Below are 23,350 nucleotides of genomic sequence, written 5' to 3'. Positions count from 1 at the left end.
AGTAACGTCGCTATAATGATATACACTGAAGCAAATACATGTATCACTTTGCAGTAGAACTTTTTATACTGAGATGTTTTACCGCTAAAACATGTCGTACTGTCTGTTGCTGCCCCAAACAAAAAAAGGAAATTGAAATGAATCATAACCAATACATAATGATCGAGTGTTAAATTGAAGGAAACTTCAGTTCAGTAAATCATTAGACTGGCATGGACCTCAGACATCATTGTAATCGTTACGTGATGTGGCCGTGTTGCCTTGTTTAACATGTCTGCTGGGCAAAGAGGTTACAAAACACCAATCTCCAGACATATTAACTAGTTTTTGCATTGAACATAAAGTATGAAAGTACATGGGTAAGAATGTCTTCCTTGTTTGTTTGTATAAATACCTGATCAGGTAAACCTCCACCACATCCCTGTCGGAGGAGCTTCTATCAGACACAGGTAAGAATTTGGAATTACTTATCCGCATTAATGATTTTAGTGAATGAACACATTAATCCTTTTAATGTTGTAAATACTTACAGAAGAACATCATTCATTATTCACATTATTATATAAATGATATTCGAAATTTATAAAAAACAGATCTTTATTTATTTACTTCACAAAAATTATGTTCTGATACCCCAGACGACAAAGGAATCTCTTGAGAAACTCATTACTTAATTTCTAATTCTGTTAACTTACTTCAATGCACACCCAGAAAACTTTCTGCACCGCTTACACTTCCACCAATAGAAAAAGATATTAATGCATGGAATAATTTCTTCAATGAGAGATTTTGCTTTTCGATGGAATATTTTATTGACGCGAATAAGGATTTTAATTCACAAAATCATTTGATTGTTGGACCTAACTAAAGATAATTACACATTTTTAACGAGATTTCGTTGGCGAGATGATAAAAGAAAAAATATCTTGACTGGGATTTATCCCAACATGTTATCACTCGATTGATATATATTTTTATGTACTTAACATCAATACGTCGTAAATTGTGGGATTACGAGAGAGTTTTCTGATACAATTAAATTACCCGTCTCAACAGTTTGTGATATAAATAATTCAACAGACTCGCATTGTAAATACATACAGCTCGGACTAGAAATGTATAACACATGTTTTTCTTAGAAATAAAGGGCACATTTTATCAACAGATAGATCACCAGTAAGAGTAACAAAACTATTTAATTCGCTCAATTAGCATAGGATTTCCTCAACACCAGGCATGCTCTCCACTATTCCTAGACTAATATTTTGTATTGCATTCCAACAATTCTGTTGTGACTGCTTTGATTAAGTAAATTTGTAGAATGATACTTTTAAACAGTACCAGTTCCATTGCCAAGCATTCGAAAGGTCCATCTTCTTTGTCGACATGATTCTTCTCTTCTTTTTTTCGATGTGATTATCTTCATGTCAGGAACATTTCTCTATCATGGTTGTTATGGTTGTTCAGCCCATCGAAACATTACATAGCGAATGTTTTTTTTACTGGAGGATATATTCCTTTTTAGAAGACACCAAACGTTTGGAAACCATCTTAAATCGTTTCAAACTTTTCCTATGGTGTCGGATTAATTTACAAATAAAATTGTACATCTTTTCAATACCCAGCAGAATGTTCTTGAATAATGATAGCCGCTTCTTGACTGATGTAAGCAGACAATTATAACCGTACGGGGTTAGAATAAATTTCTGTAACTTTTAGATTTTCTGTTGATACTAGTTTACATCTAAAAATATTTTTTAACGCCCGATAAATCTATAAAATCATTCAATAACAACGCTTTTCATTTTATGACCGAAAATGAACCAATCCCTTTTCAGAGTGTTCGTAATTATCATTTTAGCTGAGATAATTGATTTCAATTCCTCAAGAAACATTACATTTTTCAATTTAACACATAACTGGTACTTTTTCCCCAAAAAGATGTTAATTGAATGATGTTTTCGTATTTTCAATTTAATAGATATGTGTTCCTAATTTCCGAACAAACAGTGTGTCATTAATTTCTAATCCGAGCTGTTCTTTATTCTTTATGGACAATATACCAAAAATAAAAACGCTCTATATTCTTTCATAAGATAAGACAGATACGAAAATCGATCAAAATTTTAAATAGTTGTTTTTACACCTATGAAATATACAACAAAACTTATTGAACGTTGAAATTTAATAAATGTACGTAAGTAAAATGTTAAGTGCATTGTCAATATTTTTGCTTTTAGATTATGGGGTACTATGTAGCATTGACGTTTCTCTTCTGCTATGCAGTCTGTATCGGCAGTGTTAGAGGTAAGTACTGCTTAAATAACACTGAAAAATGCAAAAAAAAAAAAAATGAAAAATAAATAAAAAAATGAATAAAATAAAATAAAAACCTGATTATCAATATTTCCGTAAAGAGTTGATAGCTTCCAATTAAGTCTCCAAAACGAGGTTTTTGCTTCTTCTTCCACCAAATGGTTTCCAGGTCATCAAACATGGCCGCCGGGGCCTCTGATTGGTTGACACATTTATGGGTGTACGCCAAGGTGATACCAACAATCCCTTTCCATGTTCCCCCCCCCCCCCCCCCCCCCCCCCCTTAAACTTTGTATGGAAGGTTATTATGGCATTGAAAGATCTTTCTGGGCATCCATTGCGACTACAGCCTCAGTTGACGGAAATTCTGTAACGGTCCCCGATTTCATAATATGCTCTATTTAATCAACACATATATTTAAACCTACTTTATTCAAAATCTTTAATCTTTTGTCCCTAAGGTTGATTTAAGGATGTATACACATTACATAATGAAACAAATACACGGCACGTATTTATACATGTTTACGACATGTCCATTTCACATTTTGCGATTTACCTGCGAATTTGTGGACTTGACTTCGACCTATGAACCTTAGTGACCTCTTATATTCCAAGAAAGGATTAGTAACAATTATATAACGAGTAAATGTAGGACTCCCTGAGGGGCCGAATTAGTTTTTCTATGGTTCATTAACATAATAGAGACAAGGGCTGATCTGTTATCTCCCTTGTGTAAGTAGAAATACGTTTCCCTTAATTTATTGTCGTACTGTGTTTTTCTGGTGTCCCTGTTGTTACCTTTGATAAGCCTTGTATCTAGGAACAACCAACCTGAACTACTGCCTGACGGCCACAATCTTGCGATTAGAAAATGTGTATTCCTGATAAGGTAATACATTTTGATAATTGTTTGTATTAAATCACTTTTCTTCTGCATGGTTTTACATACGTCCGAATATTAAACATTATTATCAAACAAGCACACATATACAAAAGATATAACACACAGTTTGACATCACAAACGTTTGTTTTGCAGCTAAAGGCTTAACAGCAATGCCCGGTATTATGTCTGGTTCGGCAGGAGGAGGTTCTTCTGGCGGTGGATTTATGACCAGTGGAATGACTGGCGGTGGTGGAATGATGTCAGGTGGAGGTGGAATGACTGGCGGTGGAATGATGACGGGTGGCGGTGGAATGATGACCGGCGGTGGTGGAATGATGACCGGCGGTGGTGGAATGATGGGAGGCGGAGCTGGGAGGGGTATGGGAGGCGGAGCGGGTATGGGCGGTGGCGCCGGGATGGGTATGGGGGGCGGGGCTGGTATGGGCGTGGGGGGCGGGGCTGGTATGGGCGTGGGAGGCGGAGTCGGTATGGGCGGTGGGGCCGGTATGGGGATGGGGGGCGGAGCTGGTAGGGGAATGGGAGGCGGAGCTGGAATGGGAATGGGAGGCGGAGCTGTTAGGGGCATGGGAGGCGGAGGTGGTAGGGGAATGGGAGGCTGAGCCGGTATGGGCGGTTGCGCCTGTATGGAAGGAGGAGCTGGTATGGGGATGGGGGGCGGAGCTGGTATGGGCATGGGAGGCGGAGCTGGTATGGGAATGGGAGGCGGAGCCGGTATGGGCGGTGGCGCCGGTATGGAAGGAGGAGCTGGTATGGGTATGGGAGGCGGAGCTGGTATGGGTATGGGAGGCGGAGCTGGTATGGGAATGGGAGGCGGAGCCGGTATGGGCGGTGGCGCCGGTATGGGTATGGGAGGAGGTAGTGGTATGGGAAGCGGTATGAGCATTATGGGGGGTGGAGGTATGGGAGGAGGTGCAATGGGAGGCGGGGCTATGGGAGGAGGAGGAATGGGAGGCGGGGCTATGGGAGGTGGAGGAATGACATCATCTTTCATTACTACCAATCGTAGAGGAAAAAAGGGAGGTAACTATCTGCGTTTAACGGTTGATTATTTCACAAAGTTAGTTTTCGTCACCCGGTACAATTTATTATTCTTTTTTGTATTAAATAAAGTTCGTTAAAAAGGTCACTTAAATATGAGTAAAGTTTCTTATCATCGGTTATATACAAATATACTAAAATTAAGCTAAAACGTCACTTGCTTTTCTTACTTCCATGCACGTTCTATTTAATATTTATGTATTCAGTGTTTTTAACTTTTTTTATTGCAGGTTCCTATTAAACCAGACGCAATGAAGTAATCAACTGTTAGAAGACGCCAGGTGATCATGGACATTCGTTGCCATTAAAAGTACATCCTATTTATGTCAATCACTGTTATCAATAATAAAACACCTTCATATTAGCTACTGTGGTTTTGTTTTGTGTTCTTCTTTGCGACTGATTGATGCCCTATGTTTAAACTTAGTGTAATGCATACCAAATCGCTATTGGTCTCTATCGCTTGCTCGTTTTTTATTTGCTGCCTCTATTATTACAAGAATTTATTTGTTTTAACAATTATTTTACGGCTCTAAGTTGTATTTAGGCACAAAATAGAGAGAGTCATTGACATCATTAAGCCTATATATAACAAGGTCGCAGTGCCAATTATTAACTACATTTGTATGTGTTTTTTTCTCGGTATTTTTTTTATTATTTGCAAATATAAAGATATGGTTGTTAGCTACTTTGGAACATATTTTGTGAAAAGCACAACAAAATAAAAAATGAAATATTCTGAGGAGAAACTGTTGAGAATTATCAAGTTCCTGGCTGACAATATCTTTGTTGAGTTTGGTGGCAACTTTTTTCCCCAACAGACTGAAGGAAATCCTAATGGGAAAAAACTGTGCTCCGCTTCTGGTTGACATTTTTGATTTCATATGAGGCAGAATTTAATTTAGAGCAAAATCCTTCAATATCACATATCCATGTATATTGTCGGCGTGCTGTCTTTAGGAAACAATATTTGATTGACCACATCGATTGTGTGTACTCTCGTGAGATTGAAATAAAGGCCACTACAGAATCTTTTACTTCAGACCTTTCATCGATCTTTACTAACAATATTTACTACATGGATAGTTTTTTTCTGTATTGTACGAGCTTTCCTTTCTTGATTGAAGCATCCATGCTTCCCAAATCTACGATGTTTCAATGTTGCGACTGAATTGGTATTTAAGATTTAACTCCAAATATCATCATCTATGCTTGTACGTTCATACCGTCGCCGCGTCATACATATTAACTATTTTGTCATACATACTGACCATTGTGTCAAACGTGCAGACTACCGTGTCATACTAACAATTGTTTCATACCAACTAACTACCGTGTAATACCTACTACCTATTATCTCTAACTACCCATTTAGCTTATATTACATCAATAACTCAAGCTTAAATCTGAATGTCTCAGATATATTTTGGTTTTGAGGTCCATTAGTGACACGCGGAGTAATCGATAGCGCCGTACAAAGGAGGTAACGATCCGCGTAAACATACAAACCGGGTAGATATCGGCCAATAAAGACAACATGGAGCGATGCATTGTTTCATTTGTTACGTACAGTACAAAAGGTTTACCATCGGGAGAAAAATGTATCGAACCAATACAGCCATATATGATGAGTGTCATATGGCGAAGATGATTAAACTGGTGGTTTCAATTAATAATTTCCAGTTTAGGTTCGATACTCACAGACTGCACTGTTTCATCACCAGGGTATTCTGTCCTTTGATGTGTACGCAGAGGCTGGTATCCTGTGATCATAATGAGCCGACTTTGTTTTCTAGTAACGGGCCTTTATACGGTTAACATGCACTTTGTAGTAAGGAATACCATAGCACATAGATTATGTTACAATAAAAACATTTTCGAAATAGATTTACCAGATGACAAAAAAAAATGGAAAAATAGAGATATTGATTTGCTCCATTTTGTATTCAATTGTGTTTAATAGTGCAAGGGTTACGATCAACTATTGTAGAATAAGACCTGATACAGTCTGTATTCCCGCTTTGTATTTCGACAAAGGCTTTTTTAAGCTATCATAGAGTAATTCAATCATGAAAGCGATCGAGTAACGTGCGGTAGGATGTTGATAGCTACATAAATTATTCACGATCAGGAGCCATGCATTCTTCCGTGCAAAATAGCGCAAATTTAATATAGATCATTTTCGGGGATAAAACGGATAGGCACGCTAATAATAAGGAAATTCGCTCTAAATCGATTGTACAGGTCTGTTATCGCATCAAATGCATCCACGCCGATCGCTTGTTATGATATTATTTTTTTTATGGAAGTTGGGTAGCTTTTAATCAAACAAAGTGGCAATAAATGAGATGCAATGAAATGTTTACAGCTGTGAATATTGCAAATAACGCCCCTCGTAGTACATTAAGGTCGGCACGTGCCATAAGTCACAAGAGAGCTTAACCAGACACGTTATTAACAGATAACATCAAAATACCAAAAACATCAACACAGTCCAAATACATCAGCAGAGACCAAACACATCAACACAGACCAAAGACATCAGCAGAGACCAAAAACATCAACACAGTACAAATACATCAGCAGAGACCAAAAACATCAATAGAGACCAAATATTTAACACAGAGCAAAGATATCAAATAACACATATCATAGCCTCACGCCAATCAGATATAATGGTGGCCATTTTATATTTTATGTTCGCTATGAAAGTAAGAACACCTAATCAGTGGTAATAGCAACTATCTTGATTTTCGGATCAGCGATAGCACGAAAATTGTGATTTCTCGTTAGGATTCTTAACAAGAAATAATAATGTTCGTTCTAGCGCTGATCCGAAAATTCAAGATGGCTGCCATTGCCCCTAATTGGGTGAGATATTTTTGTCTCCTTCTCGTGAATGACTGAAGCGCGAATAGTTTTAACCTTAGTTAGAGATTTTTCTTATGAGATAATCAACAATTTCGTTCTTTTTACTTTTGGTGCAATCCGGAAATCCAAGATGGTTCCTGATTGGCGGAGTCACCTAGCTTCGTCTTTTTATCGAGAACGGATGCTTCAATAGACTCCTTATTTGTTGCAAATGTTTTTTTATGAGATTGCTAACATGTGTTCATTCTTTTAGTGCCGATTCGAATATTCAAAGAAGGCTGTCGAAGCACCTAATTGGCCCTAGCATTTTTGACTTCTTCTCGGCACTTATTGACTGCAAATTGGTGGAAATATTCTTTATGGGTTCCCCAACAATTGATCTTACTTTTCATGCTGATTAGAAAATCCAAGATGGCCACTCGAGCCTCTGGTTTAGCTGCGACATTTTCGCATTTCTCTCAAGATATCCTTTGTGAAAGAGTTCACAACTTTTGTTGCAAATCAGAAAATCAAACACGGCTGACCTAACGTCAGATTGGCTGAGACACTTTTGACTTTTTCTCAAGAACGGCTGCACCAAATTTAGCACAGATATTTCTTATGAGGTCCTTAACAAGTGTTTTTATTTTTATCTCTATCATAAAATACAAAATGGCAACCGTTATATCTGATTGGCGTGAACACTTTTGACTTCTTCTCAAGAACGGCTGCACTGATTTACCCCAAACATTGCTCAAATTTTTCCTATGAGGTCTTAAACAAGAAAATCCAAGATGACCACGTTGGCCTCTGGTTGGCTTAGCAATTTTTGATTTGTTCCCTTGTAAGCGTTAAGGCCCGATGGACCTCTTGTTCATTATTCAAATAACCATGAATAATTTATAACCATGTTCTGCTATAGTTATAATATGTTGACATTGACATTATTGTAGTATCCAAATGAATTTAAAACTTTATTTATTTTAAAACATTTATGAAACAATTTATTTCAACTTATATTAATCACTCTTAGCTTGTTGGCCCGGATGTTAGCGCGTGGGGGTCTTAATGTGGAAGGTAACCTGAGTACCCGGATAAAACCCTCGCGGTCGGACAGGTGACCCCAACCTTTTCACGTCCGATCGGGGAATCGAACCAAGGCCGCGTTGGTGAAAAGCAAGCGCATTATCCACTGCACCACCCGACCACCCGGGTGGTGGTGCGTGGTCGGGTGGTGCATGCTATTAGCATCCAAATAGAACACCAGCAAACATTACAGCAGGTTCTACGAATTTTAAATCCCTAACGGTGTGGTTAAATATTTATGCATATTGTTTAAAACTGGAAAAAGTAATGTTTTCCATTATCATATCATAAACATGTATATATATGCACAGCCGAGGTCACGTGACAAAAGATGATAGTCTCGTTATTAATTTGAAATCGAGCGAGAGCGTTGTCAGGAGAGATTATCGATCAGGACATTTACAGGTATATCTTCACAATCATTTCCATTTCATCCATGGAACGATTTACCTAGGAAAATTGGTAATATATAGATAGCGATCAATCGTCTACAATGTCTCCCCGGGGATCGGTACTAATTGTGGCGCCATTGAATATACGTTGCACGTGTGACGTCTCGCTTTAAGTTAAAGAGAATACAGCAACGTATTTTCATCACAATTTATTTTCTTCCATTCCAATAAGCAATTCACGCGTTATTTCGAGTTCTAAAACAGTTTTACCGATTTATAAGTATTCTGGAAGGATATCAAATGATACTTAAGATTCTTTTTATATTTTGTTTTGTTTCTGTGTGTAGAATTTATGATGGTATGAAACATAGTTACGTTAAAACATATTATCCAAGACCGGCCATCATGAATTATATTTTAACGAAATTGTGTTGCTTGTCGTCATGTATGTTAATTTTAATTCCTATATTTATATAGAGAAGCAACAAGAAAAGTTCATGTCAAAACTTTGAAGCGTTCTAAACCAACGTTTTACCAATTAGTAAGACAGCCGTTTTGCGGGAACAAAGCAGTGTATTCTATGGTTACCATTTCCTTAGGCGGCAAACATCAATCGAAAACCAGACCTGAAATTCCGTCATAATTTGATTTAGATGTGATTGGTCTCCGATAAATATTTGGATTCTGTGTAACGGAATGAACAGATCATTTTCTGATAAGAAAACATTCAGGTGTAATAGTCTTTGCAGTTATTGTTTACCAATGCGGTTGGTGGGTTTATTACTAGCTGTACAAAGGGCATGTATGCATTCACATGTAAATACAGTATCTGTCTTTTTCATTTTGTCGAGAACGAGGCTCTGTCGAGTTTTGTACTCTAAAAAAGCTTATCCCAAGAGTTTCTTTTTGTCTATCTATATCAAACAGTGATGATTGGTTACTTTTCTTGCAACAATGTGCATCAGTCATTTGAGTGAGTGTGACGTCATAGTATATCATTTTACTGTATAGCGCATGTCTGCTGTGCGGACAAAAAAGGATAGAGAGATTTTGTAACGCCATCAACAAGTTGTTCACCAAACGGAACCAGAACTTAACTGTTACCATTCTATCTTTAGCAACTGTCCTTATAAGGTGACCGTATCTTTATTTTCGTGCAGTGTTAAGTGTAGTTTGTATAGCGTAAGCCTACTTGTCGGTCTTACAACTGAATTTTAGTAACCCCACATGATAGACTTTTCCTTTCATATTTAAAAATAAATAAGTAAATCAAAAGAATGGTTGTAGCATTGACTATGCTGTGTTCACCCGTTGTAGGCGTAGCCGAAAGTTTCATCAAACAGAACATCTAATACTGGTCTCCTTTGCGTTTGTGATTACAGTTTTGTGTGTAAAGACACTCATCGACTTGTTTTGTATTGTTTTCATCTGTAAGATAGCTACAATGTCGCGGTAACGAGTTTGGCAGGAAGACCCCGCCGAGTTAATTATGTATTGTTCATTTATAAAAAATGATAATGATAACAACAATATTGTACTTTTCGGCTATGATGCTAATTATCGACCGGTGTAGAGTTCAAAGAGCGCTCCCCCGCACCCCCTCGGGTCGACCACTAAACAACTATTTTGGCGAGGCAACAGCAAAGTACAGAACTATTATATAGTCATTGATTTGAATCTATTCAAACCTTTTAATTTGTAATTAGCAAACTTGCTAGTTAATGGCCGGAAATAAGCGACTTTGTCTCTGACACCTGAAAGTATTTCGCAATGTTCCGTTTTTTCCCGTTTCATTTAGATGGTTTGAAGCGATCCGACTTTGAACAGAAGGGAAGCAATACGGAAGCTTGGCGTTATTAGCTGTGTAAGCCCATCCACTTCAGCAGTAGTTGTGTCAACAGATACTTGTTTGATCAAAATAAAACGCATTAACGAAATTATCGATTGTGTCTGAGACGGTGTTTACATTTGTAAATTATAGCATGAAAATCCTATTCTGATTTTATTGACCATTAAAACTGGAACTGTGTACTTTAAAGTCTGGTTCCATTTGTAGCTAGGTTCATTACATTGATGATAAGTCAGGCAAAAGTTAAAAAAACAAACATTTTTTTTAACATTATATGTACAATATTAGTAACTTTTTGTGAGTCTTGTCTGAAGGTTGCTATTTTGAATCCCAGAATTTGTATATTTTGTACTTTAATCTAATGGTTTCGAAATACACAGGCCCAAATGTTATCCGTTTACTTTTTTTTACTTAAAAAAGTCTATCTGTTATAAAGTGCAGATTCTAATACCTGATTACAATACGGAAGCCTATTTAGAACTTAAGCTTAGCAACAGACAATGAAAATATTGACAGTTTACTTCTACAACGACAAGAGTATCGATCCAAAACGTACACGTACCATGTCGCGCTTTATCGAATATTAAGGATCCCTACCCCACTGCAGGCTTCTTCTTCTTTTTCTTCTTCTTCTTCTTTTTCTTCTTCTTCTTCTTCTTCTTCTTCTTCTTCTTCTTCTTCTTCTTCTTCTTCCACCTTAAAATTGTCCGACACATTCCTTAAAAAAACATGGTAAGGGTGTGTGCAAATGACCTTTCATTTTCCGATCGGTCAACCAAGATGGCCGCCACGGCCTCTGATTGGTCATAACTAAATATTGCTCGATTTTGCTCAAATTTGGTATGTAGGTGTGTTTTTGCATCTTTGTGACAATGGGACAGTTTGTGGGACTTTTGTAATGGTTCCACATTACAACTAGTACTTGTTCCACTTAAGTTTTTCGAACAGACAGTACCGACCGTTGCTCAGCCAGCTCGAATGGTAAGAGCAGTAGTATTATAATCAGAGGACCAGGGTTTGAATCCTGGTCTTGTCCTGTTACATTTGTACACTCTTGTTGATTCCTTTCTTTTTTTATTTCATCTTATTGTATCTTTCGTAAGACTCGCACAAGAAATGGTATTCTTTTCAGAAATGATATATAATAGCCAAAGTCATGCCGTGATTTTTTTTAGTGGTACGAGGATCCTTTCATAAAGAGAACATATCATCTTTATTTCCTCCAAATTGGAGAGCATGATACAATGATAGTACATGAATAATACATTATTTACAAAATGACAACAATCGTGACGTTCATACACGTTCACAAACGTATATACATATTGTAAAATATCAGTGATATAATACTGGTTTATGTAGCCAGTAAATAAATAAATAAATATATTGATATTAATAATAGCAGGGATGTGTACTCCCTGATAATACCATGCCTATGTTCGATTTTTTTTTTGATTTTTTTTATTGATTTTTTTTACATTTTCCTTATATTAAAAAGACAAGTATTTGTAAGACATTATTGTAATAATTATTATTACGTATATAAGTCAAACATTCTTTTTATCGCATACACGGATTCTAGTCTAAATTCTTCTAAATCAATTTCATTTAAATTATAGGTCATTGGGCCTCCTAGTAAAATGTGAATAACTGAATAGTCTGGCAGTGAATGCAGATAGAACTGAGTTCAATACTTGAAATGCAGGCAATTATACACCATAAATTGTCACGAAGATTTTCTGTTACAGAAAAATGCAGAATCACATGAGATACAAAATCTGTGTAGAAATAGCCACAATGATGACATAAAAGTTGTTTGTTACTTACACGTATCGATACAATCAATTTCATTATATATCCGATATTGTCAAGAAAATTTGGGTGACGCAAGGCTAATTTCCATAAAGGTTTTAGACAGTCATGTAGTTTCGAGTAAAATTGCGTTAAACATAGATTGCAAATTCCAATATAACGGAACATAAATGATAATTATTTTTTTTATATGACGTAAGATAAATCCGTTCAGTGAAGCACGAATTACAGCTAGCGAGATTTAAGAGTACACAAAATGTTTTACAATCTACATTGATACCGTCGAGCTCGAGACTGTTAATGAAACTCAGCAAGGGAAACAACTCCCATAAAAATCATTGTTAAAATCAATCGGTAACCGTCGGCAATCTACGAGAGAAAATACGGAAAGTGCCGACGGTTCCCGATTGAGTTATATTTTATCTAAGTAGAATATCAACATAATATCTACTTGTCCCGAATGACCTGTTATGAGGTAATGAGACGTAATGATCATTCAACTGTCACAAAGTTACATAAACGTTCCCTGTTTATATCGATTCACTAGGAAGGAGAACCTGTCACTATGGAGTTACAACAGCATGCCGTTATTTGTCCAAAACCGATAAGGCATTTTTTTCTGAAAGTCAATATGAAAGGCACTTATTTTTGAAAACGTTAGCGACCACCCAAACGTAATATCTTCATCTCTTCTGAATTGTTTCGCAAGCAGTAATCAAGATGTCGTTACAAGCGATAATTTCAACAATGTACATAATTATCTTAACCCTAGTGCAGATATGGTTTTATTCTATTGGGTAAGGCCGGTTAATCTTTCTTTTGTATGACGTCATTTGATATATTGCTAAAATGCAGTTGACATTATTGTGCAATGGTTAGCCAACTGACCGAACTAACTGAAAACATGTTGCCGTTTCGAACCGTTATGTTTTACACAAAAAATACATAAAATACACAAATAGAAACAGATAAAAAGTCGTAATTTCCCAACTCTTAATAGTATCTTTCTGATTTGAGATTGCGTGTTGATAAAATACTTTGTAGAAGCAATGTCTAAATGGCGTTCCTGGATCGAGCAGAATGTTCGGATCACAGGAATAAATTAAATCGTTACAATTACATGCTGAAGGACGTAAACTCTAGATGTGAAATATGAAAATTCAGCTTTCTGATGTAACTACTGTATGAACTACTGTATAATTGTTTAATTTCGCGATTGTTTCGATCAGAAGATTTTTGCGGGATTAAATTTCACGCAATATTGCCAGGTTCAAAATATTACACTCACGAGGCTGGATTCGTATTTGGGTGATGATACTTATTTAATAAAATATTTTATCAAATTACGTGAGATACAAATTTAAACATGTTTTAAAACGGTTGTTTTGTCTTCATTATTCTTCAGTAAAGGGACATGTGTTTTCTGTTATCTTTGTATATTCATGGTATTAATATTTGCTGGGAACCGTCGGCACTTTCCATAAACGCGAAAATGCTTTTCGATTCTCCAATCGGACATGAACAGGTATTGGGTCACCTGTCCGACTACCTGGGTTTTTTCTCCGGGTACTCCGGTTTTGTCCCACATTATGACCCCCCGCGCGCTTCCATCCAGGCTAACAAGAGTGATTAGTACAAGTTGCAATAACTTATTCATAATTGTTGTAAAATCAATAAAGTTTAAAGATATTCTTACCGTAATCACGAACTTAGATATAATCCCGTGCCGTAATCCAATATGAAATAGGTTTTTTATCAATTGAAACTCGGAGCTCATACGTATTTTTTTTTTTTTTTTAATGTAGATAATAAATTGTTTCGTCATGAGTCTAATTACAGCCTATAACGACACAATAAGATTTAAGTTATTCACAGCATCAGACAGGGAGGGTACCTCCTCTCGAGTGTTTGGTGCCCTACTACCGTGCATCAACCTATAATCACCAACATAAAACAGTTTTAAATTGAACAAATAAGATAATAATTTATAAATGTAGTACATAAAAATGATCGAGAATTCAAATACTATATATATTTATCTTGGCCTTTGATATTAACCAAATCATTTTTTGTATAATGCTTTTTAATTAAATACTCAGGAAATGAGGGAAAAAACAAACATGAGTCCAATCCCTATCCTAAAGTGGAATATAATTATATATATATTATGTAACTCTCTGACAAACATACAAATTCTATAAATTTCATTGCAGAAAGCGTTAAACATTTAAAATGCTTAATTAAAAGAAAAATACAACAGAAAAAATGTGAATTAAAGTCTTAACTCCAGTTATAAAGAAACAGGTGACGTTAAAATCAACAAAAGCCGATATCATTCACCTGCATATATCAGCACACACAGACTATTCGTTTGACCAAGTCTATCACCTTGAATTAATCTCAACCCGAGTCCATTTAATATATTGACAGGTACCAAATTGGTTCTCTTTTCAGCAGATTGCACAATATGTTATACCAAATTCACTGTACCAACACACAGTATTTATAAATCAAAATTGCTGTTCGTACCTCGTTGTGCCAGCAGGCTACGAAGCCCAATACCGTGCATTTCATTGACCAACGATCACAGCTTTAATTGATAGCAGCTAACGGGGATGTCGACACAGAAGGGACTTGTGTGGTTGTCTCCGTCTCCAGGCCGGGACGTGACGACAAGGTACACACAGGTGGGATTTAACGACCTTACTCGTGATTAGTTTACCTTGATAGGTCACTATCGTCAAATAGGACATTTCAATTCCACTCCGATAGGACAATACAAGTATAGTACCAGTTTACCACAATAGGATGTTACCTGCATAGCGCCAAGTTACCTGAATAGGACGGTACCGCTTCAGTGTCAGTTTACCTGGATAGGACATTACAGGTATAGTGCAATATTACCTGAATGGGACGATACCGGTTTAGTGCTAGTTTACCTGGAGAGGAAGGCACCTGTATAGCGCCAAAATACCTGTTTGGGACGATACCGGTTTGGTACTAGTTTACCTGGAGAGGAAGGCACCTGTATAGCGCCAAATTACCTGTATGGGAGGTTACGCTTTAGTGCGAGTTTACCAGCTTAGGACGGTACCGAAACAGTACTTTTACCAGTGAACCAGAATATTTCGGGAGAGAAAATATGACATCATATTAGTTTCATCATAACACATAACATAATAATGAAATTCAAGGATGGATTATGTTGGAGTTCGTTATCCCACTTCTTGTCGTTTCATCATTCAAAGGTATGGTATATGTATATATTTTCTCTGTGCAGAGGTACTCTTACTTATGCGAAACTGGAAATATTAACAAAAGCGTGTCTTGAGTTATTTGTTCCGGGTTAAATCGTTTGATGTCGTTCATGTGAAGACATATGTACATTATTTTGCTTTATTTGTTAGTAAGTCTATTCACCTTTCAATGTACAGTAAAACTGTTTTATTAAATGAATAGTGTGGTGACACAATCGGTCAGAGTCGTTAAATCCTATTTGAAGACTCTAATTAATTGGTACGGGTCTGACTGATATCGTATTTAGATTTCTACTGTAGATACCTGTCCTGATTTTATAATAACGTAATTGCATAATATAAAATCGAGCGTAACGTTCCCGGATTTAAAGAAAGCTATTATGACGAGTGACCACATATGAAGTAAGAAGTGCCTGTCCTTCCAGAGCCACAGTTTACACTTCAGGATGTTTAATTTCGCGTCCATATCCTCTTTAGGATTTGTTGTGTTCCGTTTTATTTTGGCACTGTATTAGTGCCTGTTGTCGTCGTCTCTTCGCGTAGATTTTGAACATAGAATTTGTCTTCGTGCTGTAACGCTGTCGTCAATACTTTATTCAGTTTATTTAAATAAGGCACACTGTCCCCTTATATCTAATTATTGACAAAATACATGTCACACTTAAAAAAGTAGACCTCATTGGCAAACAATCCTTTACAGTATGAAAGGTTAGTAGAATTCTGGTGTTCAGCAGCATGTTTGAGGTGGGTCAGGTGTAAATGTATCGGTGTAAGAGTACTATAGTGTAATAATGTTCTGTGTAAAAGTTCTGGTGTAACTGTATAGGTGTGATATGGACTGTGGCATGACTGTATATGTGTAATATTCCTGAGGTGTAAATGTATCGGTGTAAGAGTACTATAGTGTAATAATGTTCTGTGTAAAAGTTCTGGTGTAACTGTATAGGTGTGATATGGACTGTGGCATGACTGTATATGTGTAATATTCCTGAGGTGTAAATGTATCGGTGTAAGAGTACTATAGTGTAATAATGTTCTGTGTAAAAGTTCTGGTGTAACTGTATAGGTGTGATATGGACTGTGGCATGACTGTATATGTGTAATATTCCTGAGGTGTAAATGTATCGGTGTAAGAGTACTATAGTGTAATAATGTTCTGTGTAAAAGTTCTGGTGTAACTGTATAGGTGTGATATGGACTGTGGCATGACTGTATATGTGTAATATTCCTGAGGTGTAAATGTATCGGTGTAAGAGTACTATAGTGTAATAATGTTCTGTGTAAAAGTTCTGGTGTAACTGTATAGGTGTGATATGGACTGTGGCATGACTGTATATGTGTAATATTCCTGAGGTGTAAATGTATCGGTGTAAGAGTACTATAGTGTAATAATGTTCTGTGTAAAAGTTCTGGTGTAACTGTATAGGTGTGATATGGACTGTGGCATGACTGTATATGTGTAATATTCCTGAGGTGTAAATGTATCGGTGTAAGAGTACTATAGTGTAATAATGTTCTGTGTAAAAGTTCTGGTGTAACTGTATAGGTGTGATATGGACTGTGGCATGACTGTATATGTGTAATATTCCTGAGGTGTAAATGTATCGGTGTAAGAGTACTATAGTGTAATAATGTTCGGTGTAAAAGTTCTGGTGTAACTGTATAGGTGTGATATGGAGTGTGGCATGACTGTAATGGTGTAATATTCCTGAGGTGTAAATGTATTCGTATAAGAGTACTATAGTGTAATTATGCAACTGTTTTTGGTACTGGTGTGAGTGTAATTGTATGAAGGTTTTAATGTGTTAGTGTAACGATCGCCTGATGTATTGTGTATAGCGTTATATTTACAGTCAACATTCAGCTTCACTCAAACATCCTTGTAACATCAACTTAATGTTATCATCTCGTAACCATGGTTCCCAATGGAGGCCAAATCACACACTCAATAAGATATCACTCCGCGGTTTCTTCTATTGCATTTTCAAATGTGTGACTACAAAAGTAAACCCTTTCCATATCAAACAGTTGTGATATTTTTATTGAAAATATCTTTTAACGTATTCAAAGACATACTGAAGTTGATAATATACTTCTTGCTTTGTTTTGTAACCCTCCGATCCATTTGTGGAGGGAGTGGTCGTCAAACGATAGGCTGTTCCAAATTGTATGCCTACCGGAACAGCAAGACGATTGACCACTTGCTTTGAAAATATTGGTTGACATTAACGAATAGGATTTGAATATTGGTATTAAATTGTTTAATAATTAGTGTTAGTATAAGGATGGCCAATATCTATATAAAATAGTTATGCTGAACTAGTTCTAGTTTTGGGGCACGTGTAAAAGCACCTGTATTTCCGGTAGATCGAGTGACGTCATATAATTTTGTTTATTAAAGATGAACGCAAGACAAACACACGTGATTGTACCTTTAACATTTGGTAACTGATACGGTATGTCAAAAGTTAATTACACTTCACCACAAAGCTGTTTCGTCCTTCTCTAAGACGGCTTTATATATCGAATGTCTTGACAATTAAGAAAAAGTATATTTTATAAATTTCCAACTGACAAAGGTGTTACTGAATTGACAGGAACTATCTCCACAATAGTGTCGATTAACGTTTGATTATGACGTCACCATGGAATCATGTCTTTTCATCATGGCGTCACCGTTAACGATCACTTATTGTGATTTTCACAGTTACCCAGTTAAAATCTTCTAATGCGATTATGACTTATTGACAACTAGGGAGAATATAATGATCAGGTGAGAACTTCAATAAAATGCCTCCACGTCCGTCCGGAAGGCTGTCAGCATGATGCTGCAAGTCGGCAATAATAGTAAAAAGACATTTTTAATTAACGAGCAATTCTTAGTTCAAAAATATTTGTCATCTTCATGATTATTTTCAAACATTTAAATGCCCTTTTCTAATTCAATTTTAAAGCAGCATTTTTCATATTTCCTCTTTTTTATCAAATTAAAATCCCAAAACATCTACGTCTTAATTTTCATGATTATTCGTAAGCAAATAAGTAATATCGACAGGACAGACAAAGAAGGCCAGTTTTCGAGTTAATCCGCCACTTCTTCAAGAAACATGAACAACTGCATATTCCACCACATAACAAGGAGACAATCGCCCACTATGATACAAGTATATATGGAAAATTACATTGGAACTTTAATTAAAATTTATCAATCGTGATACGATCAAAATACATCAAGGTAAAAATTAAAATGGCGATATATTTTCCTGATTAATTAACTGAAAATACGATATTCATGTCCCGGGGTTCAAAATCGTCTCCTTTAAAGAGTATAGCATATAAAGACAAAAATCCGGTGATTTCGTTTTATCATAAACCAGAACAGACCGGTGTGTTAGTTACGATGTACCGAACACATGGTACTATATGCAGAAATAATGTATCTGATGTCACTTGCTGCTAAAATAAATATCCTCATACAGAAATAGAAAAAGTCGATTGAATCCAATCTATTTTATCGAGCGATAGTCTGTTGTATAGTAAACAGTGTTTGGTTTATCCTCAGCATTTATTAACATGCGCGCCACACTAGGGTGGATTTAAACAACAGACCTCCCCCATTTCACCCAAGTATGCTTAGTACAAACGTGTACGTAGCCGTCTTTATGAATGATCCTATCTGTGTATAGGGTAGAATCTATTATCGATAATGTACTATTCATAGTAAATAATTGCTTTTCGATATGTCTTTTTTAGTAAATGTACCTAAATATATCTTATCTGGGATCGATACAGCCTTGTAGGTAGCACATCCTACACAAATATGTATCATTACTCATTTGCATACAAACGTTAGGCTATTTTGGTTGTTATTTATTTTATGAGCTGAATATAACAAACGACCAATGTTTTAACAGTTAATTGTTATGACTTGTTCCAAAATAAATGACGGAATTATAAAAATGTTAAAAGATTTTTTTTCTGATAATCGCTGTCCTTTCGTTGTCAGCATATACTCAATTTTGGTTAATTAAAAGCAGGGATATATATAATTTTGAAACAAATCAATTGTATCAATTGTGTTGGCATTATGGCTTGGCAACGCAAACAATTCAAATAAGAAATCGGAGCTGTTTTATTTTCAAACAGACTCAATGATGTCGAAAAACTAGGCCCATTTATCGGCTAATGGATGAAATGAACAACTCCATATGGAATGTATACGAATTGTCAAAGGAGACAATGAATTATTCATCGGCCACAGTAGCATACCTGGCTAGTATTGCGGAACAAAGAGACAGGAGAGTGAGAGTGCGGATGGATGGCCAAATATTATTTCGGTAGTCAAAACAGCAGTAAGTCTGACTAAGCCGACGTTTGTGTCCCTAGCTTCGTAATCTACTTGTGGGATTACCATTTCGTGTCACTTGTCTGTCGGCACTTCCATTGGTGATTGTTTTAATAAGTAAAAACGAATCCAGGTGCTAAGCATGTTGATTGCTGTAGAGAAAGCCGCGAGGGACTATAATTACTGTGTCTGTGTGCTGAGCCGGTTACATTTACACTACTTTAACGACGCTTATTGTTGAGAAAAGAGTTTATTCTAGTGGAAATACCCGAAGGAGTGAATGGTTGTTAATCTTGATAAAACGATAAGTAGAGGTACTGCGCAATTAAATATATTTGTTTGGCGTTTCAACACCTCGGATGGAACGCATTTACATATACAAATGTATAGCTAAACTGGAGTAATTTTATACAGGTACAGTATACGTATTTTATAGACACTGTATATAAAGTATATCTAGTAGATTTTATAGACGATGTACATGAAGTCATTATATTACAATATTTTCAAATTTTATTTATTGAGTACATGTATTGTTTCTTATACACGCTGTGTTTTAAGGATCCTCGTACCACTGTCAAACGCTACAACTACGCATAGGAAACTGTTCTTAAGCATGACTAACCTTTGATGAATCATTTCTGAAATGAAAACCATACCTTGCAGGAGTTTTATGAAAAATGATAAAGATGAAATAAACAAAATACAATTAACAATAGTGTTCTGAGTGTAAAACGTTAAGCGAGGCCAGACCGGGATTCGAACCCTGAACTTCAGTTTGTTATACTGCCGCTCTAATCGTCTGAGCTATCCTGTCAACGGAAGTGTATCTAAGACGATACTAAGGGGAGGTTACTGTATATATAGGAAAAAAACACAGTGTAGTGGGACAGGGATCCTTAAGGGGAGGTTTCTGTATATAGGTAAAACCACAGTGCAGTGGGACACGGATCCTGAAGGAAGTTAAGGGGAGGCTACTGTATATAGGTAAAACCACAGTGTAGTGGGACAGGGATCCTTCAGGAAGTTAAGGGGAGGTTACTGTACATGTATATCGGTAAAACTACAGTGTGTAGTGTGATAGGGATCCTTAAGGGGAGGTTACTGTATATAGGTAAAACCACAGTGTAGTGGGACAGGGATCCTTCAGGAAGTTAAGGGGAGGTTACTGGAAATAGGTAAAACCACAGTTTAGTGGGACAGGGATCCTTCAGGAAGTTAAGGGGAGGTTACTGTACATGTATATCGGTAAAACTACAGTGTGTAGTGTGACAGGGATCCGTAAGGGGAGGTTACTGTATATAGGTAAAACCACAGTGTAGTGGGACAGGGATCCTTAAGGGGAGATTACTGTATATAGGTAAAACTAGAGTGAAGTATGACAGGGATCCGTAAGGGGAGGTTACTGTATATACAAAAAAATGTAGGTAAAACTACAGTGAAGTATGACAGGGATCCGTAAGGGGAGGTTACTGTATATAGGTAAAACCACAGTGTAGTGGGACAGGGATCCTTCAGGAAGTTAAGGGGAGGTTACTGGAAATAGGTAAAACCACAGTTTAGTGGGACAGGGATCCTTCAGGAAGTTAAGGGGAGGTTACTGTACATGTATATCGGTAAAACTACAGTGTGTAGTGTGATAGGGATCCTTAAGGGGAGGTTACTGTATATATAGGAAAAAACAGTGTAGTGGGTCAGGGATCCTTAAGGGGAGGTTACTGTATATAGGTAAAACTACAGTGAAGTATGACAGGGAACCGTAAGGGGAGGTTACTGTATATAGGTAAAACCACAGTGTAGTGGGACAGGGATCCTTCAGGAAGTTAAGGGGAGGTTACTGGAAATAGGTAAAACCACAGTTTAGTGGGACAGGGATCCTTCAGGAAGTTAAGGGGAGGTTACTGGAAATAGGTAAAACCACAGTTTAGTGGGACAGGGATCCTTCAGGAAGTTAAGGGGAGGTTACTGGAAATAGGTAAAACCACAGTTTAGTGGGACAGGGATCCTTCAGGAAGTTAAGGGGAGGTTACTGGAAATAGGTAAAACCACAGTTTAGTGGGACAGGGATCCTTCAGGAAGTTAAGGGGAGGTTACTGTACATGTATATCGGTAAAACTACAGTGTGTAGTGTGACAGGGATCCGTAAGGGGAGGTTACTGTATATACAAAAAAATGTAGGTAAAACTACAGTGAAGTATGACAGGGAACCGTAAGGGGAGGTTACTGTATATAGGTAAAACTACAGTGAACTATGACAGGGATCCGTAAGGGGAGGTTACTGTATATACAAAAAAATGTAGGTAAAACTACAGTGAAGTAAGACAGGGATCCGTAAGGGGAGGTTACTGTATATACAAAAAAATGTAGGTAAAACTACAGTGAAGTAAGACAGGGATCCGTAAGGGGAGGTTACTGTATATAGAAAAAAATGTAGGTAAAACTACAGTGAAGTAAGACAGGGATCCGTAAGGGGAGGTTACTGTATATACAAAAAAATGTAGGTAAAACTACAATGAAGTATGACAGGGATCCGTAAGGGGAGGTTACTGTATATAGGTAAAACTACAGTGAAGTGTGACAGGGATCCTTAAGGGGAGGTTACTGTATATATAGGAAAAAACAGTATAGAGGGACAAGGATCCTTAATTATTAGAACTCTAACCTCTTAATACATTACGTACAAACATACTAGACAATGTAACGTATTATGTTTTTGTCATAGAGTAAATCTATTAGTATTATATAGACGATGTTCGTTCAACATATATTCCGTATTTGCGTTAATTCATTTTTATTTTCATTGTAGATGGAAATATTATCGGTTATCAAATAGACGTATAAGGATTATATTTCGCTATGAAACTGTTTCCCGTGAAACATGAAAGAAGTGGTAGCGGTATCGTATATCACAGTGACATATTGTTCAAGATGAATACATGGAAAACCTTTGTACATCCATGAAAAGTGTGTAATTAGAAAAAACAATTGGTAAGATAACGAGAATACTAAAAGAAATGACGACTTTGATCGTAGAATACTACAATATGAAGTATATTTCACTCAGGATTGTACGCACAGCGGTGATGTGCGAAACTATCTGAATCATGGAATTTATTAAACGTGACAGAGAAACCTCAAAGAGCAAGAAATCAGACAAAAGGGTCAAACTAAACATTGGAGGAGAGTTATTCGAGTCCTGGATTTCAACTCTAGAACGAATACCAGGGACTCGCCTGGCCCTTTTAGCACATTTGCAGGAGGCAGACGAATCCTGGGATAAAGAGAGAGATGAGTTCTTTTTTGACCGCCATGCAGGTGCTTTCATATCTATCCTCCATTACTACCGGACTGAAGAGCTCCACGTTGACCAGCATATCTGTGGGAACATCGTCCGAGGGGTGAGTTCTTAGACGATACCTGTAGGTTAGTCCGAAATAACTTACTATCCCCTTTACATTCCTTTTGATCAGTGGAAATAGTTAAAACGTCCTCCATGG

At 36.8% G+C, this 23,350-nt stretch overlaps 2 protein-coding genes across 3 annotated transcripts in view; both read left to right on the top strand.

Moving 5' to 3' along the window:
* Positions 1–435: 435 nt before the first annotated feature.
* LOC110443626 (acanthoscurrin-1-like) lies at positions 436–3,823 on the top strand. Its single transcript, XM_021487962.1, has 3 exons — positions 436–449; positions 2,241–2,307; positions 3,357–3,823. The coding sequence occupies exons 2-3, from the start codon at positions 2,244–2,246 to the stop codon at positions 3,821–3,823; spliced, it is 531 nt and encodes a 176-aa protein (XP_021343637.1). The 5' UTR covers positions 436–449; positions 2,241–2,243.
* An 11,015-nt stretch (positions 3,824–14,838) lies between these two features.
* LOC110443650 (potassium voltage-gated channel protein Shaw-like) overlaps positions 14,839–23,350 on the top strand; it is a 38,632-nt gene continuing 30,120 nt past the window's right edge. The window contains exons 1-2 of one of the 2 annotated variants that reach the window (XM_021487998.1): positions 14,839–15,499; positions 22,660–23,251. In XM_021487998.1, coding sequence (XP_021343673.1) covers positions 22,958–23,251 — 294 coding nt within the window. In that variant the 5' untranslated portion in view covers positions 14,839–15,499; positions 22,660–22,957. Of the gene's footprint in view, positions 15,500–20,036; positions 20,268–22,659; positions 23,252–23,350 lie in introns of those variants that run through there. The other variant, XM_021487999.1, reaches the window with a different exon arrangement.

This window comes from Mizuhopecten yessoensis, unplaced genomic scaffold (assembly GCF_002113885.1).
Source record: "Mizuhopecten yessoensis strain PY_sf001 unplaced genomic scaffold, ASM211388v2 scaffold716355, whole genome shotgun sequence".
Classification (NCBI taxonomy): Eukaryota; Metazoa; Mollusca; class Bivalvia; order Pectinida; family Pectinidae; genus Mizuhopecten; species Mizuhopecten yessoensis.
This window is presented reverse-complemented; position numbering and strand designations above follow the sequence as displayed.

Bases quoted from the DNA above. Each gene is read 5' to 3' on its own strand.
- LOC110443626 (XM_021487962.1), top strand. From the start codon at position 2,244: ATGGGGTACTATGTAGCATTGACGTTTCTCTTCTGCTATGCAGTCTGT. The intron at 2,308-3,356 runs GTAAGTACTGCT...TTTGTTTTGCAG, and splicing joins CTGTATCGGCAGTGTTAGAG to CTAAAGGCTTAACAGCAATG.